Source organism: Passer montanus, unplaced genomic scaffold, assembly GCF_014805655.1.
Source record: "Passer montanus isolate IOZ18808 unplaced genomic scaffold, ASM1480565v1 scaffold72, whole genome shotgun sequence".
NCBI classification, from domain to species: domain Eukaryota; kingdom Metazoa; phylum Chordata; class Aves; order Passeriformes; family Passeridae; genus Passer; species Passer montanus.
Genome location: NW_024372370.1, coordinates 190975 through 207282, shown reverse-complemented (window position 1 = coordinate 207282; position 16308 = coordinate 190975). Strand labels below are relative to the sequence as shown.

The 16308-nt window shown below is 42.7% G+C and overlaps 1 protein-coding gene across 4 annotated transcripts; it reads left to right on the top strand.

Moving 5' to 3' along the window:
• The first annotated feature begins 9963 nt into the window (after positions 1-9963).
• TEX30 (testis expressed 30) lies at positions 9964-15725 on the top strand. Of its 4 annotated transcripts, none has more exons than XM_039730447.1 (5): positions 9964-10007; positions 11710-11940; positions 12945-12996; positions 14059-14267; positions 15373-15725. In XM_039730447.1, the coding sequence occupies exons 1-5, from the start codon at positions 9990-9992 to the stop codon at positions 15544-15546; spliced, it is 684 nt and encodes a 227-aa protein (XP_039586381.1). In that variant the 5' UTR covers positions 9964-9989; the 3' UTR covers positions 15547-15725. The 4 variants fall into 4 exon arrangements, with proteins under 4 accessions (XP_039586381.1, XP_039586384.1, XP_039586383.1 ...); XM_039730450.1 differs by lacking the exon at positions 9964-10007 and adding an exon at positions 10021-10157 and having other exon boundaries at positions 15373-15707; XM_039730449.1 differs by lacking the exon at positions 9964-10007 and adding an exon at positions 10031-10157 and having other exon boundaries at positions 11768-11940; positions 15373-15707.
• Positions 15726-16308: the final 583 nt, after the last annotated feature.

Here is a 16308-nt window from a genome sequence, read left to right as displayed (position 1 = left end):
CACACAGTAGAGCGGGCTGGCAGGAGAGCTGCTAACCATTTGCTTTCCAACTATCCAGTTTCACTTCTTTGGTAGCAAACAATGTTGGGACATATTTAAGACATGACAATGTGACATTTCCGACTGCTCTGCTACTCCAAAATATGGAGATGGGTCTGCAAGTGTCAAGGAACAGTAGAGTGGCAGAAATCATACTCCTCTCTACAATGCTCCACTGAAACAAATCAGAAAGAGGACAGAGAGAGATCAGTCCATGAAAGACAAGAACCCAAAATGGCATGCTGCATCCTCCAGCTTCCCCTTGAATGATTTGGCTGGAGTTACCTAAGGGCCCTGCCTGGTCAAAATTCAGCACACCCTGCTCAGGTCAGGCCATTTGACCTGAGCCCACTGTGTGTGCCAGTCTGCAGAAAACTTGCCTGCCCTTCCAAACAAAAGGAGGAATGCTCTTGAGAGCTGAATAAAAACACTGTGAAACTCTAAGTGCAGGTCTGTATTAAACCTTGTGAGTTAGCATTCATTACCATGTAGGTGAGGTCTGGGACTGGGACCTTGCACATAAACACTTTATCTTATGAACATTAAACATGCACTACTCTGCACTGATTGTGCACAGAGAAAATGAGCAATCCATTTCAAAAGACAGCATTTGGTTTGTTGCACACTTCCTCTAGGCAGAACGGAAGAGGACAAAGAGCTGATGTCAATGATACTCTGATATAGGCATAAACTTACAGGAGTGAGAGAGCTGCAGGGACCAAACAGAATTATCTACTGTGCCTGTACTAGCACAGCCTCTTCCATCCCCTCTCTGGGCTGTGTCACTGCAAACACAAGGGCTGCTGCCATAACGTGGTCTTAAAAGTTCCTGACAGTCACCACAGCAAATGTCATATAATGTTGCATCGGCAGGGATAGGGCTAGATGACATAGCTGGATTCTCTCATTTCTGCAGTTCAAGGAAAATGCCTTGCCACTTAAAAAATATTTAACTTCAGTGATATCAAAGCATCTGCTGAGATATGTTTCTGCTGCATTTCATTTCCACTACCAAATATTGAAAGGGACATTTTAAGAATTCTAACAGATTGATGCAAAATCAATGCAAAACCATTACTTTCTTCCAACTCTTTTTTGACAAATCAACTGACCTACCTCACTGATTAATTGATCCAACCTCCTTTTTTTGCAGATACAAATAAATTCCTGACCACATGAGGGCCTATAACCTCAGCTCAGCATTTAAACAAGGCCAAGAGCTCAAAGTGAACAGAGCATCTAAGAGAATGACAAGTTCATAAACATAGTTTGCTGCCATTGGGTCCTAAACCTGATTTGGATACAGTTCTACTCCGGGCTAAATCTGATCTTGATCCAAACTGGGGACTTAGAAATCTCCCCTAACCTGGAAATGGCTCATTTTCTTAAGGGTCAATATTCTAGGAAACAGAACCTGCAGTTATTTTCTTTGAGGAAAAACAACAACAACCACCAACAAAACAAATAAACAAAACCCAAAACAAAGCAAAAGAAAACCTATTAAAACCAAACAGCAACCTACAATCCCAAAATCAAAGTAAAACCTGCCTGAATCTAAAATCTAAAACTGGAAGGACTGAAAGCAGCAATTAAACTGCAAAATAAATAGCACCATAAATTCCATCCTGCACATGACCTTTTCCTAGGTCATCTTTTCACCACCCCTTCCATTAGCTCTGTACCTGTCCATCGTGCTATCAAGCACAAGGCCAAAACCTCGCTGTGGGCCACAGCACAAGCTGGCATGAGCATGATGCAGTTTGCCAAGTCTGCCTCCTTCTGAGTTTATCACCAACTTGCCTCTTGACTCCACAGTGTGCCTGATGTCATTGCTCAGACATCCTCTGTGTGATTTGCTGCAATTGGCAAAGACCTACAAATTCCCCATGAAAACAAGTCCTCCAGCTTGTGAGTGTAATGTTACTATCCTTAGTGTCTTCCCAGAATGCTGCAGTGTAATGATCTTCTTTTTTTGTATTTGTTTTTCAGTTAATGAGATTAATTGTGGAACAGACATTTGAGAGACCTGTGTTTTTAGATCCAATCTCCAAAGGGCTTTGCATGCTAAGTATTCAGGTGATCAAGACAAGGCTGCATGTCCAGAAGTTCAAAGGTTAACCCTGGGATGACCAATCCCACATAAATAAAAGTCTTGTAATGCTACAGGGTCTTAAGAGTACTCACAGTGGATGAAATCCTGTGCTTCATCTTTCTTCTTGACATCTTGAATTTATTCATGTCATATAATCTATTGCTTTATAAGAGCTGAGGAGAAGAGCCAAACACGTCTGGGGCTGAAAGCTGTCATGTGGACTTCAGCAATCTGTTGCCCTTGCAGCATCTCATGTAAAATCTTCCACTTGGCAATCCAAGTGCCCATGTACAAGAAATGCACACTTTGTGACACAACTCCACAACTTCAAGTGGAGGTCAGATACCTGACATGGTTAATTTCACCCAGCAAGAAATTCTCAGAGGAGAAATAGATCAGGACACTCTTAATGGTGTATCAGACAAGTACTTATGAGTACTTTTAAACAGCTTTGTTTAAAATTATGGATTTTAAATGAGTCCAGGTACAACATGTGTGTTACTACCGGAACCATTCCTGAGTCTTCTCTTCCAGCCTATCAAAGTCTTTGCAAGGGCTGCAAGAGCCATACCCCTACAGTTTTATAACAGCTTTGATCCATCAATTCCCACTGAGTTCCAGCTGAGTAACTACAGGGCACAAAAAACCCAGTTCAGTCAGAGCAAAGGGCATTCTTACTTTTGTCACCATTTAATGCTATAGTTTCCATGCATCCCCGTTGAAAATTTTACAACCAAAACTGCACAGCATGAAGAGGTGGGGGAGAGATCACTCAGGCCATACTTAATTATTGCTTTTCAGGAAGCTGTAGAAGATGTGAGGAAATTCTTACACTTTGAGAATTTGAGAATATACTTGATCAGGACTGAAAGGTCCTGAAAAAAGTTTCTGGCTGGTCATTCCTTGGGAGGGAGATCACAGATAAGAAAGAAGGGTGGTCAAATATCATCTCCCCAGATATGCTCAGATTGGTTTTAGATATGGCACAAAATGCAAGACTTAAGAATGTCCACTTAGCTGGATTTGCAAGGACATGTAGCAATACGACAAAGGGCAATGGCTTTGAGCTGAAAGTGACTAAGTTTAGATTGGCTATTAGGAAAAATTCTTCATTGTGAGGGTGCTGAGGCACTGGGACAGAGTGCCCAGAGAAGTTGTGGATGCTCCATCACTGGAAGTGTTGAAGGTCAGGCAGGCTGGATGGAGCTCTGAACAACCTGGTCCAGTGGAAAGTGTCCCTGGCCTTGGCAGGGTGGCTGGAACTGGATGATCTTTAAGGTCCCTTCCAACTCAAGCCATTCCATGATTCTGTGGTTACCAAGTGCATCAAGATGCTAACAACTCAAGCACTGATGCATGGAGCACAGGAACTGAGATGAATTCATTAGCTGGTTGAGCACAGAGTGCAGCTTTGCAGGACACCAGGAGGATTTAAAATAGCTGGTGACAGCCTTGCAAGCATTAGTCCACCTAAGACTCCCCAAGCACAGTTAGAGGACGTATGAACTGTCCTATGAACACTTAATGAGCTAGAAGACTGCTCTGAGAAGTAACAGTTCTTTAAAAATTCTGCTTGGGGCTACTGACAGCCACGTGTCAGTCTTCAGGCTCATTTCCTTGCATGCTAACACTTCCGGTGTGCATGTAAATGAGTATGAATGTTTATATTCAAAAGTATATAGCTGGTAGCAAACTAGATCCTGTTACACATGTAAATACATGACAGTGTGTAAGATAAAAGGGGAAAATAAAAAGGTAATAATTAGACCTTCAGTATGACTTCAGTTCTATGCACTAAGCAAATACACACTCTCTGCTGAAATCTACCAACAACTGAACAATATCCAGAATGGATTTGATAAATTGTGTGAAACCAAATAATTTCTCCACCTACTCCAGAAGTAATACATTTTGTGAACAGCAGTAGATGTTGACTTTATTACACTTTTCCACTGCTTCTTTCTATCAGACTAGAGAGTCATAGCATAAATTAACTTTCAACAGCACACATGCAAAACCAGAAAACATTTCTGAGTAATGCAACTGAGACTGATATTCTGTTGGAACAGAAGAATAAATCACAGAGAGTTCCTTGCACTCTTTTCTTGAATTCTGGATGTTTAAAAATATCTTGGACTCCAGAGTAGATAAGGTACTTTTTAACAATACAGGTAAGAGAAAAGGAATTCCTGGAATGCTTTGCAAAAGAGAGTTAGAAACATCCTAAGTTAGCCTTATGAGGAGCAGCTGAGGGAGTCAGGGTTGTTTAGCCTGGAGAGCAGTAGGTTCAGAGGAGACCTTACTCTCTACAACCACATGACAGGACGCTGTAGCCAAATGAGGGTTGGTTGGCAACCAGTGAACAGGATAAGAGGACACAGCCTCAAGCTGAACCAGGGAAGGTCCAGGTTGGACATGTGGAAGAATTCTTCACTGAATGGGTGGTTAAACATAATGAGGTGCTCAGGTAGGTAGTGGAGTTATTATCTCTGAAATTCTTGAAGTGAATGTGGCACTCAGTGCAATGGTCTAGTTGATGTGATGGTGTTCAGCCAAAGGCTGGACTCAATGGTCTCAGAGATCATTTCCAGCCTAAATGATTCTGTGGTTCTGTAATTCTGCCTGCTTAAATGACAGAACTGACCTGGAGGAATGATAATTGAAGAATGTAAATCATGTATCTGCAGAGACTCTGCAGTTACTCATTCTGACAGCTTCTGGATAAACAAAGGGCTTAATTTTCTGTCAACCTACGTGGGAATTAAAGGCAAACAGAAGTGCAATGCCACTTCCTGCATCTCATAATAATCATATTAACAAAAGTGAAAATGGCCTAGGATCTTGCAGCAAGATGCAAAATGTACACAGTGCCCATATTTAGGGGTTGTAGCATAATGTTTATAACTATAACTATCAATAAACTCCAGATAAGTAACTTACTTGAATGATTGAAGACACAACTGCAGAGGGTATCTGATTTTTGAACTGAGAATTAAATGTTAAAGAGATTTAAATCAAAACAGTGTTCACAGCAAAAGAAACCCTAGCAGCAGCAATCATGCTCTTTACCATCCCTAACCATGCTAACCGTTTAAAAAAGCAACACATAGAGTGAAACTTCAGAACAAAAACATACATGGAATTAAGCTCAGCATTCAAAGATTGTATGAACATGCCAAAACTATTAATTCTTTCCTTTCAGCATTGAGAACAGAAAGGTTTGTTCCACTGGCTCCTGGCCAGGTCAGTTCACCATCAGCCAAGGGGAGAGAATAATGAGAGCGACCTCCCGCTAGCAGTGTCCTGTGCAGTCCCAGCACATGCAAGAGCTGTAACAGCTGCCACTGCAAAACAAAGTGGTTGCATTTATCAAGAACAATGAGGGAATTCAAAGTCCCTAACAAAGACTCTGAGAAATGTATAGCATCCAAATTTGTCATGCAGAAGCATGTGTTATGATGACACCTTCCTTAATTAAAGTAAGGAACTTTCATTTAGCACCACAACTACAAAGCCAGAAATGTTCCCAAAGAGACTCGTGCACATGGAGAGAAGCTTTTATGCACTGCACATTTGTCACCTGACGTTATCACTGCTCCCAGAGTTTATGACCTAAATAATGCTACAAAAGGCACCATGCACCTGACATAATTTCATAAAAATAGGTGCCTAGCACATACACATTATATATTTATTATATACTATATATTGCATATCAGGAACACACTTACATAGTAAGTCTGAATAGACTAAAAACAGGTGGGCTTACTCCTTCACCCTTCCTGGAGAAAGTGTTTCTGCTTATTGCCTGCCCATCACTTCCTCTTTCATGGAGGACTCAAAACTTCTTCAGACCCTCAAGAAGTACGATGCAATAGCTAAAAATTAAGCAGTGTAATGGATATCACTACTTTTAAATATAGGAAACTATACTGCCTCATCAGGTAATAGCTGGCTGATCACTTTCAGAAAATTATTAAAAGTTACTTTTGATACCTGTGAACACAGCATGTCCATGTGCTGATGTGTATCCACATCCTCAGGAAAAAAAAAAGAAGGTTCTTGCTCAAAAGTCAAGTTTGTAATTTAGAGGGAGTTGAACTTTTAGAACAAATATGTGTCTCCAGCCTAAAACAAACAAAAAATTTATGGTCTTCTATTAAAAAATTTAAGAAAATAAAAAATGTTTCTGATCCTAATGTCCTTAAGCTGATATTTATTTTACACTGAAATACAGACCCCCCAACATATGTTTTTATACTTTTATAATTATCTTTATGCATTTCTCTGAACAAATATATTCCAACAAAAGCTTAACGCAAAAGGTCATCTCTGTTGTTCCCATTGTGTGTTAATCTAAGTCTCTGGTATGAAATGCTGTATTTATAATCCAAAGAAAAGAACAGGGATTGTCTGATGTGCTACTGAAAGTTATCAGGTCCCAAGTTTAGACCAGGGATAATGTCATTCTTTGGTAAACAGCCACTGTTTCTTCAAACCCAGCTGCCTTTGGCATATCAAACCTGTCAGAGGTGCTTACAGCAGTGCATAGGTTATTATAACGCTCGACATATATTCCCATTGAGAAATGGCAAATCACATGCCTCAAATGATTTTCATATTTGGTGACAGACTTAGATTATTATGTATGTACTATGTAGTTTCCCAAATCAACTTCTATTTCCAGGAGTGATGTAAGGTTAAAGTTATGAAACAATGCCATGCTCCTAAGAAACCATGTTTTCTTAGATGTTAAATTAAAAACATTGACTCAGAAGTTCAGAAAAGATTCATATTTGTGTTTTTGGTGGAGCTTTAACTTACAGTATTAATATTTAAGTGTGTTAAAAAAAAGGATTTTCAATACTCCTATAAAGGAATAAAACTGGATTTCAGAATAGTTACTCAGCACACTTGAAAATCAATAAGAATCTATCTAAATGTCCTCCTAAACCCAGAAAGAACTAATTTGGAATAGTTTGATATGAGACTTGCTTTATGATGGCAAATTAAAAAAAAATAATTTGCATGTTAATTAATGCATTTTATTAGATATGCAGAACTCAATAAAACCTAAAATTTATCCATCATAAAGAATTTGCCCATGAGTTGGAATCCAATATATATATTTATAATTCAATTGCCTTTGACTTACCTAGCAATACCTGGAGTCATCATCTTCCAGAAAGAAAGCTACAGCAGGAAAAGTGTGGCAAGAATGTACTGGTCCAACCCTACTGCCATGGACCAGAGGATTAAAGAATGACAGACACTCCTTCCTCACTCATTCTCTTCATCACAGAAAGGTTTGGGTTGGAAGGGACCTTAAGGGTCACCCAGTTCCAGCCTGTCTGCCACAAAGAGGGACACCTTTCACTAGACCAGGTTGCTCAGGGCCCCATCCAGCCTGGCATTTGTGATGGTCTCAACTCTGCTGCGTATTATTTACCCTACCTCAAAGACTGTGCTTATGCACAGAAGAGTTTCAAGTGCTGAAAGGAGATTGGAGCCAAGAAAATGAACAGAAAAAAAATAGGAAGTAAACTGGTAGCAGCTTGCTACCAGTAATGCAGTAGTTTACATAAGAAAACTTTCTTTACATAAGAAAGTAGTTTTCCAGTAAAAAATAGGAAGTAAACTGGTAGCAGCTTGCTACCAGTAATGCAGAAAGCATAAGAAAGTAGTTTTCCAGCGGGAAGGGGTTACACATGGGTAGATTTAATGGGCTACATGTTCCTCAAGGACTGCTCTGGAGACAGTATGTGAGTAAAGCAGGACAAATACAGCAGGGAGACTGAAGAGGGAGGAAAAATTAAAAAGAAAGAAAATGCAAAAAGCAGACCAAGGAGCAAAACAGCACCAAAAATATAAACTACACCAGTGCACAAAAATATCCATTACATATAGAAATGAAAGCAGTATTGAAAAAACCCAGAAGCTAATAAGAAGGAAGATTTTCTTAACCTTCTTCTTGCATGCCTGTTTTCTAGGCTGAGATTGTAACTACTTTGGGACAACAAATCTTCTCAGTCCACTTTTGCCAAGTATCGTATTTGCAAAGGCTTAACTGGTGTGAACTACTAATTAGAATATTGTGATCTCCAATCAAGACAAATTAATCTGACATTTCCCTAGTCTGCTGGACTCCCCAGATGTGAGCTATGGCTCCAGGAGCAGCTGCCTGGACACCGTCTATGGTTCAGCTCAGTGGAAGGTGCACAACTCACGCAGGCTGTGCCTGACTTTCACTCAGCTTAACACTTCTGCATCTCACTTTAGCTTGACATCTTTTAGGCAAGGTAGAAATCCAGAGAAATAAATCTCCCTGTAAACCTCCCAGGTTCTCCACTTCTGTCTTTCACACTTATAATGCCTGGATTGGGAATTGGCCTGTGAGGTGGCAGGATGGTCACTGAGACAGCAGCTCAGAACCTGAGCTACCCTGCCAGGTTCACTTCTCAGAGGGCTGCAATATTTCAATCCCAGTGTTTGACAATGTCCAGCTGGCAGGCTGACAGTGAGACACTCAGAGCACAAGCCAGAGTGAGCTTATTTTCCAGGAGGCGAACATATGAAAAACAAAGTTCTGCTGGGTGATGACATCTTCAATCAGCTAAGTAATAGGGCATCTTAATTGATATGAGTGAGCTTCATACGCTGATACTGGAAGAAAACATGAGCTCTGGCTAAATACCTTGCAATAGAGTATTTTGGAATTTTTTTATTTGCCTGTGAAATGCTCAATATACAAATACTACAAGCACTGTTATATATTGTTGGTGCTGTCTTCCACCAGATTAAGGCTGTGTTTTGAACACAGTAGGTCATTTACTGTACAACAGAGCACAGCCCTGGAGACAGATGTGTACCTAGAAAACCAGCCACTGAGTGTCTCTCCCGTTTGTCAACGTCAGATGGATTGAGTGTGCTGACAGCTGCCAAAAAAAATTGCCTGATGTCACTCTGGACATCTCACCTTTCCCTCTGCACTTGGCTCTGCCGAGTCCACACCCTGAATGCTGTGTCCCATTCTGGGCCCTCACTTCCGCACGGACACTGAGGCACTTGAGCACGGGCAATGGAGAAAAGGGCAATGGGGCTGGTGAAGGGTCTGGAGCACAAGTCTCACGAGGAGCAGCTGAGGGAGGTGGAGGGGAGAAAAGGAGGATCAGGGTGACCTTATCGGTCTCCACAACCCCTGAAAGGAGGCTGTAGCCAGGCGGGTGGTCTTCCCCCAAGCAACCAGCAAAAGGGAGAGAAAATCGCCTCAAGCAGTGGCAGGGGAGGTTCAGGCTGGACGTCCGGAGCAATTTCTTCATGGAAAGGGTTTCTAAACATTGCAATGGACTGCCCAAGGGAGGCGGTGGAGTTGCCATCCCTGGAAGGTGTTAAACAAATGACTGGATGTGGCACTCAGTGCCGTGATCTTGCTGACATGGTGGTGTTCAGTCACAGGTTGGGCTCGATGGTCTCAGGGGTCGTTTCCAACCTAAATGACTCTGTAATTCTGTGACTCATCCCAAGCATCTCATCTTCTTGACGTCAGTAAAAACCTGACTTTCCGAACAATCCCTACGCAATTTGCTTTATTTGTGCTGAACCACCACCTAGCAGTCCGTGCAGTTTTTGTACACACGGCTGAATAAAAACAATTTACGTGGGGCTTTATTTATTTCTGGGTGTTTTATACGTTTAACACGGCCCAACCCGCGCCCCTCCACAACCCCCCGCGCAGGCCGCAGCCTCTCCGCTCCCTGGGGGCGGGGCCTCGCCGGCTCTGACCAATCAGCGCCGCGGCAGCCGGGCCGCGGGGCGGGACTGGCGCGGGGAGCTGTCACTCCGGTGACGTCGCGGCGGGATGAGCGGGCGCGCGGAGGTATGGCCGGCGCTGTCCGTGCGCCCGCCGCCCGTGGGGGTGCGCGGGCTGCTGCAGCCCGGGACAGCCGCCCTTCCCCTCTCAGGCGGCCCTGGAGATGGGCAGGGGCGGCGGGCTGGGTGCGCTGCCGCCTCTGCCTTCCCAGGAGAGGTGTGTCCCTGGCTGGTGGCGGCTGCAGCTCTGCCTGTCTCTGTGTGCAGGCCTCTGGCTGTCCCGCGTGTGCTCCGCCATCCCCTGCCTGGTCTGGATCTCCCACCCCTCCGGGGGCCGCAGCTCGGCAGGGCCGCTGAGCGCCTCCCTCGGCCTGTGCAGCTCCGCTGCGGGCGCTGCCGAGGAGCGCCTTCGGGACACTGAGTTTATCCCAGCCCCGGGTGTCCTTTGTGCTCCCAGAAGCCGCCACAGGGACACTTGTGTTGCCCAGTCCCGTTCATTCCGCAGAACATGAGCAGGACTTGTGTCTGGATCGGCTCCTCCTGCCTGTGCTGATGGAGGCCCTGTGCCCCTGGAGCTTTGGCCGAACCTGTCCCCTGTCCCTGGGGGAGGTTTCAGTCGTCGTCTCTGCAGGCTCCTGCTTCAGTCAGTGGTTACCACTGTGATTTCAAAGTGTTTGCTAGGCTCTGTGTTAATGTCACATTATTATGGTCTAGGCAGCTTAGTTAGGCCTGAAAAAGCTAGACATAGAGGTATAGAGAGGATCAGAATCATTTCACTTTGTGCTTTGACTGCCTTCCCAGGAGAGGTGTGTCCGTGGCTGGTGGCGGCTGCAGCTCTCCCTGTCTCTGTGTGCAGGCCTCTGGCTGTCCCGCGCGTGCTCCGCCATCCCCTGCCTGGTCTGGATCTCCCACCCCTCCGGGGGCCGCAGCTCGGCAGGGCCGCCGAGCGCCTCCCTCGGCCTGTGCAGCTCCGCTGCGGGCGCTGCCGAGGAGCGCCTTCGGGACACTGAGTTTATCCCAGCCCCGGGTGTCCTTTGTGCTCCCAGAAGCCGCCACAGGGACACTTGTGTTGCCCAGTCCCTTTCATTCCGCAGAACATGAGCAGGACTTGTGTCTGGGTCAGCTCCTCCAGCTGGCTGTGCTGATGTCCCCCTGGAGCTTTGGCCGAAGTTGTGCTGTCCCCTGTCCCTGGGGGAGGTTTCAGTCGTCGTCTCTGCAGGCTCCTGCTTCAGTCAGTGGTTACCACTGTGATTTCAAAGTGTTTGCTAGGCTCTGGCCGAAGTTGTGCTGTCCCCTGTCCCTGGGGGAGGTTTCAGTCCTCGCCTCTGTGCAGGCTGCAGCTTTGCTCAGTGGTTACCACTGTGTGATTTCCAAATGTTTGCTAGGCTCAGTGTTAATGTCACATTATTATGGTCTAGGCAGCTTAGTTAGGCCTGAAAAAGCTAGACATAGAGGTATAGAGAGGATCAGAATCATTTCACTTTGTGCTTTGAAGCTTCATTCTCTAATGCAGAACATAAGGTGTGGAGTCATAAAGTGACTTGCTCATTATTGTACGGAAACCCTGAACCCTAGGTGCAGTTACTCATTTAGTACTCTTAAGAAATAAAAACAGGCTTGCAATTTGGGTTTATTTTTTATAGACTAGGAACACTTCCTCTTGGTTTTTTTGGGGCTTTTTTTTTGTTTGTTTGGAGTTTTTTTGTGTTTTTGTGGTTTTTTTTGTTTTTTTTTTTTGATAATAATATTGGGTTTTGTTTCATTTCTAGGTTAAAGTGAAAATACCTTTTGGAAACAAATGCCTTGATGCTATCTTTTCTGTCCCAGAGAAGAAACCAACGTATGGAGTGATTCTTACTCATGGAGCTGGAGGAGACATGAATTTCCCTCATTTAGTGTCCTTGGCAGCCTATCTTTCATCCCATGGAGTTCTGTGTCTGCGGTTTACTTGTAAAGGCCTTAATGTTGCCTACAGGACTAAGGCTTTCAAAGCAGTTGTGGTAAGGAGTGAAAAAATTCTTAGACCAAAGCTTAGATCCATGGGTGCTGTCTTCCAGGTTTCTTAAATTACAGCCAGAGATTAGTCAAGTAACAGTGGGAAAATTAGAACCAACGTTTAGGTAAATGGAGCACTGTGTGAGAACAGAAACAGCAGAAGCAGTTCTTAGATGAGCAACAGCTGGAGCAGCTGCCACAAGTGTGCGGGTTTGAGATCAGGGACAAAGGAAAGCCTGACAAAAATCAAGGGTGTTTCATGGGAAAACTTACAGCTTGCAAAAAGTGGAAGAATTTAGGATGGAAACAAGCTGGGTGGAGAATTTAGGATGGGTGATCTGCTTGCATTGATATAGAGGACCAAAGTCCAGTTCTAAAGGAATTTTGTATTATGTCATTGTGATGATGTTATATGTACATCAATTTGAAGTCAGACTTTACTGTCTTTAATGGGTATCTCCAGTCTTTATGGAAGAAGCATAATTTTGTTAGTGCATTGATGTTAATATGCTGATTTGTAAAGGTAATTTTAAGGCAGCTGCTAAGATGATCTGATAAGATAGCATCTGATTAGTTATCTCCTAAAACGTGAAAAAATGTTGCTGAATTTTATCTTTTCTGTCGGACATAACTGATCGTGTCACAAATACATAATCTCAGTGAAGGGCATTTTTGCAAACCTGCTTTTCCTTTTGATGCGCCAAGAGTGTGCATGGGGTCTGTTACTGTAACTGAGTTGATACATAGTAATCACTTATGTTTTGGTAACTTTATAGGGCATCCGATATTTTAGAGTTGCTGAGAGCTAATGTGAAATTGATTATGTTGTTGCTGCAAAACGTTATGAAACCATTTGTGTCATAAAACTCAAGAGAGCACCTTCTATGTATCTGTTCTTTAATCTGTAGTGCTGAAAGAGCTTCCCATTTTTTTTGTGTAGTAGTTACAAACAGAGCTTCCCAGCTCTTAATTCCGACTTATAATGCTTCTCTTTCTCTTATTTCTTTAGGAATACTTAAAACTTTGTGATGATTATAAACTTTCTGGTGTTTTCCTTGCAGGTATTGTTTTTATTATCAATAATTTTCTCTCTTATACTGTCTCTAGTAATAGCAATCTGTAAGTATTCCAAGTCTGTCCCACTTTGGTGAGAAGTAAATGAACCCTCCTTATGATACAATAGATCTTACCACAGAAGAGGAAAGAAAGTTGTATTTTCCAGGTACTTTGGGAGAAAACTTCCTTGTCACTTAGAATTTACAGGGCATGAGTTTTCTGATTATCCATGTGTACTTTTTAACTGCAGGTCTTGAAGAATCCTGATAAATGGAAGTTTTCCCAAAACAGGTTTTGGGAATTAAAACCTAGTGACAGATAAAAAAAGTCAGCTATGTTTTGTGAAAAGGGGAATAGATGGGGGTAGTTAGGAATATCTTGATAGGGGAAATTCTAAGTTTTCTCTTCAGTGAAAGCAAGTCTGTGCCGCTATAAGAACTAGCAACTTGTAACACTCAATTGCAGTGCATTGTCAGCTCCTGTGCCTCCTCTTTGAGGAGATACTTTGATATTCCCTTGCTGTTACTGACTGACCTCATGTTCTGACTTCACACTTTTTTCCCTTCCTTCTACTTTTGCTTTTAGGCTGAAGTTCAAGGTGTGCATAAACACTTGCTGGATTTGTTTTGTGAGCCAAGTGAAATCAAGCACAGAATTTTGTTTTGAACTTGAGCAAATTGAGGTTGCATGAAAATAATGATACAGGATACTGTCATGGCTATCTCAAATTTCCAGGCTCTGGAGCATAGGACCAATCCTTCTATCCCCTTGTCCCCAGGATGGGGTGTTGTTCCTTCCAGTATTGCAAGGGATCCCTATCCATTTAGATTTTCTTTCTTTTCCCCTTATTTTTTAAACAGGGGTGTAAATGTTACAACTAGACAAATATCTTAGCAGAAAATGTTGAAATTAGGATTAATGTTTTTCATTAAGTAGAACATCCCTAGAATTTTGTGCCAGTGAAATACACTCAGTTGGATTGGTTTGGGGAGTTGTTTACTAAACCAGAATGTAGATGAGGTGACAGCAGATAATACTTTTTTCCTTTATTTCTGCATGGGAGAAAGGCCGTTCCATGGGCTCACGAGCTGCTGCCTCAGTGATACGTCAGCTGAGCCAGGGTGATGATGATGATGGCTTCATTCAAGGTCTTGTGTGTTTATCTTACCCTTTGCATCGACCAAAACTGCAGTCCAAGCTCCGGGATGAGGATTTATTACTGATCACGTGTCCAGTGCTGTTTGTCTCAGGATCAGCAGATGAGATGTGTGAAAAAGTGAGTACCCTTGTAAATCCTGCTATGAAAGGGCAGTCTGGAGGAGCAGCAATGAGCCTCAGTGATGCCTGTGTTTCACTTGATTAACAGCCTTGCCTAAATAGGTGTCTTCTGAAGGAAGCCTTGGGTAGAAAACTTCATCAGATACAAGGAAGCCTGGGAGTGCTTCCTTTTGCTGCTTAAAACGTGCAATGGAACATGCTTGATCTTCCAATTTAGCAAGCTCATCTTTGGGTCACTGAAATACCCTGATTTGAATGGTTTTGATAGGATTGCATAAATTAAAAGTGGTCTATGGAAGGAGTGAGTTATTTGCTATTTTGTTTTATCCGTTTCAAGTTACAAAACCTGTGTGGTGCCACCAATGTCACATTGGTCACATTTTCATGGCAAATTCTTCTAGCAAAGCAGTTCTACCCCCAAGTCAGACTTCTGTGGCAAAAAGTGATATTTTTGTAGAGAGGAAGAGCAGGTGTACAGAGAAAGGGAAACAGTGATTTTCTGCCATGTTTCCTTGCAAACAGGCATCTGTTGCTCTTGAACAGGTCAGTGTGAATTTGGGTCTATGTGCAATTGGCATTTTCCGTGCTTGGACAGTTTCTAAGGAGTCATAATGCTTTTGTGAGGGTTTGTTGCCAAAATAAGTCAGGCTAGTGACCAGCAAGCAGATCCTTGGAGTGCCCTCTCTATGGAGATTTTGTGAGCTGGTTCTTAGATCTGTTTCCTGAGAAATTACAACAGTGTCAAAGCTAGTCCCTAAGGAATTACATTGCTACTCAGCCTCTGCAGACAAATTGGACTTCAATTGTATCATTTTATTGCCAGGACTACCCTCTGACAGTAAAAATGGACTCCTTTGAAGTTCTAATTTTCTGCTGTTCTCTATTTGAGTGAGGGTGATGCTTTGAGCAGATCTCAGTATTCATATCCTGAATAGAGAATACATCCCATTTTCCTAGCAAGGTGTTTTTCATGTGCACACAGATCCATCTGCTTTTTAGGAGCTGCCTGTTTTGCATTACACAGGCAAAGCAAGAGTCATCTAGGAGTTACAGGGTTGGTAGCAGCAAATTCTCTAACATTTGCATTCTTGTTTTCTCCATAGCAATTGCTAGAAGGTGTGGTGAGCAAAATGAAAGCCCCTAAAAGAATCCATTGGATTGATAAAGCAAACCATGGGATGGCAGTCAAAGGACGAACAGCAGATGATGTCATGGAAGAAGTAAATGCACAAGTTTTTTCTTGGCTTAGAGAAAATGTTCAGCTGCAGCACAAATAATTTGCAGTGTTCAAGCAGTATCTTCATTTTTCCTACATGTGGCAAATAAAGGGTTTGTTATTTTTAGAGGCATATTTTTTTAAAAACTGATGTTTTCAGAGGTCTAAGTGCAAATGCAAATAAAGCTGTTTATGAAAAAAAAATGCAAAACAATAAAGAACTTCCAGAAGGACAGAAAATATAGCAGCATTGTTCTGTGTTTAAAAAATGCAAAACAATAAAGAACTTCCAGAAGGACAGAAAATATATCATAGCAGCATTGTTCTGTGTTTCTATGCAAATAACCAAATACAACACTTGGAAATGCAGAGGCTTAAGTAATGCTTTTTACTTATATTTGAAGTAATATACTGGAAAAAAAATCTACTTGGACAGAGTATCTTTAAGATTCCTCAATTTCTGAGTATATTACTGATGCTGTACTCACTTGCAATTAAAACCTACTGCTTTGTAGGGTTCTGCCAGCACATCCCCTAAGGCTGGTGAGCCTGGTGTACTTCTTTGCCTTGGTGCTGTGTGCTGGCCTTCCCAGGTGTTTCCAAACCTGTGAGGCAGGGAGAGGAATCCCTGGTTGGTCACAGTGTCTGCCACATTAGGGAGCCAGATTCTGCCCGTCTGGGGAGGAGGAGGAGGTAATGCAGGCACAGCTGCGCATATGGAGCAAAGAAGATGGTTCAGTTTTGAGGAGTTCCCTTCACCAATGTTCTTTGTCTAAAGGACTGATTCTGAGGCCCTCTGATAAATAAAAAGTGGTAGACAAAT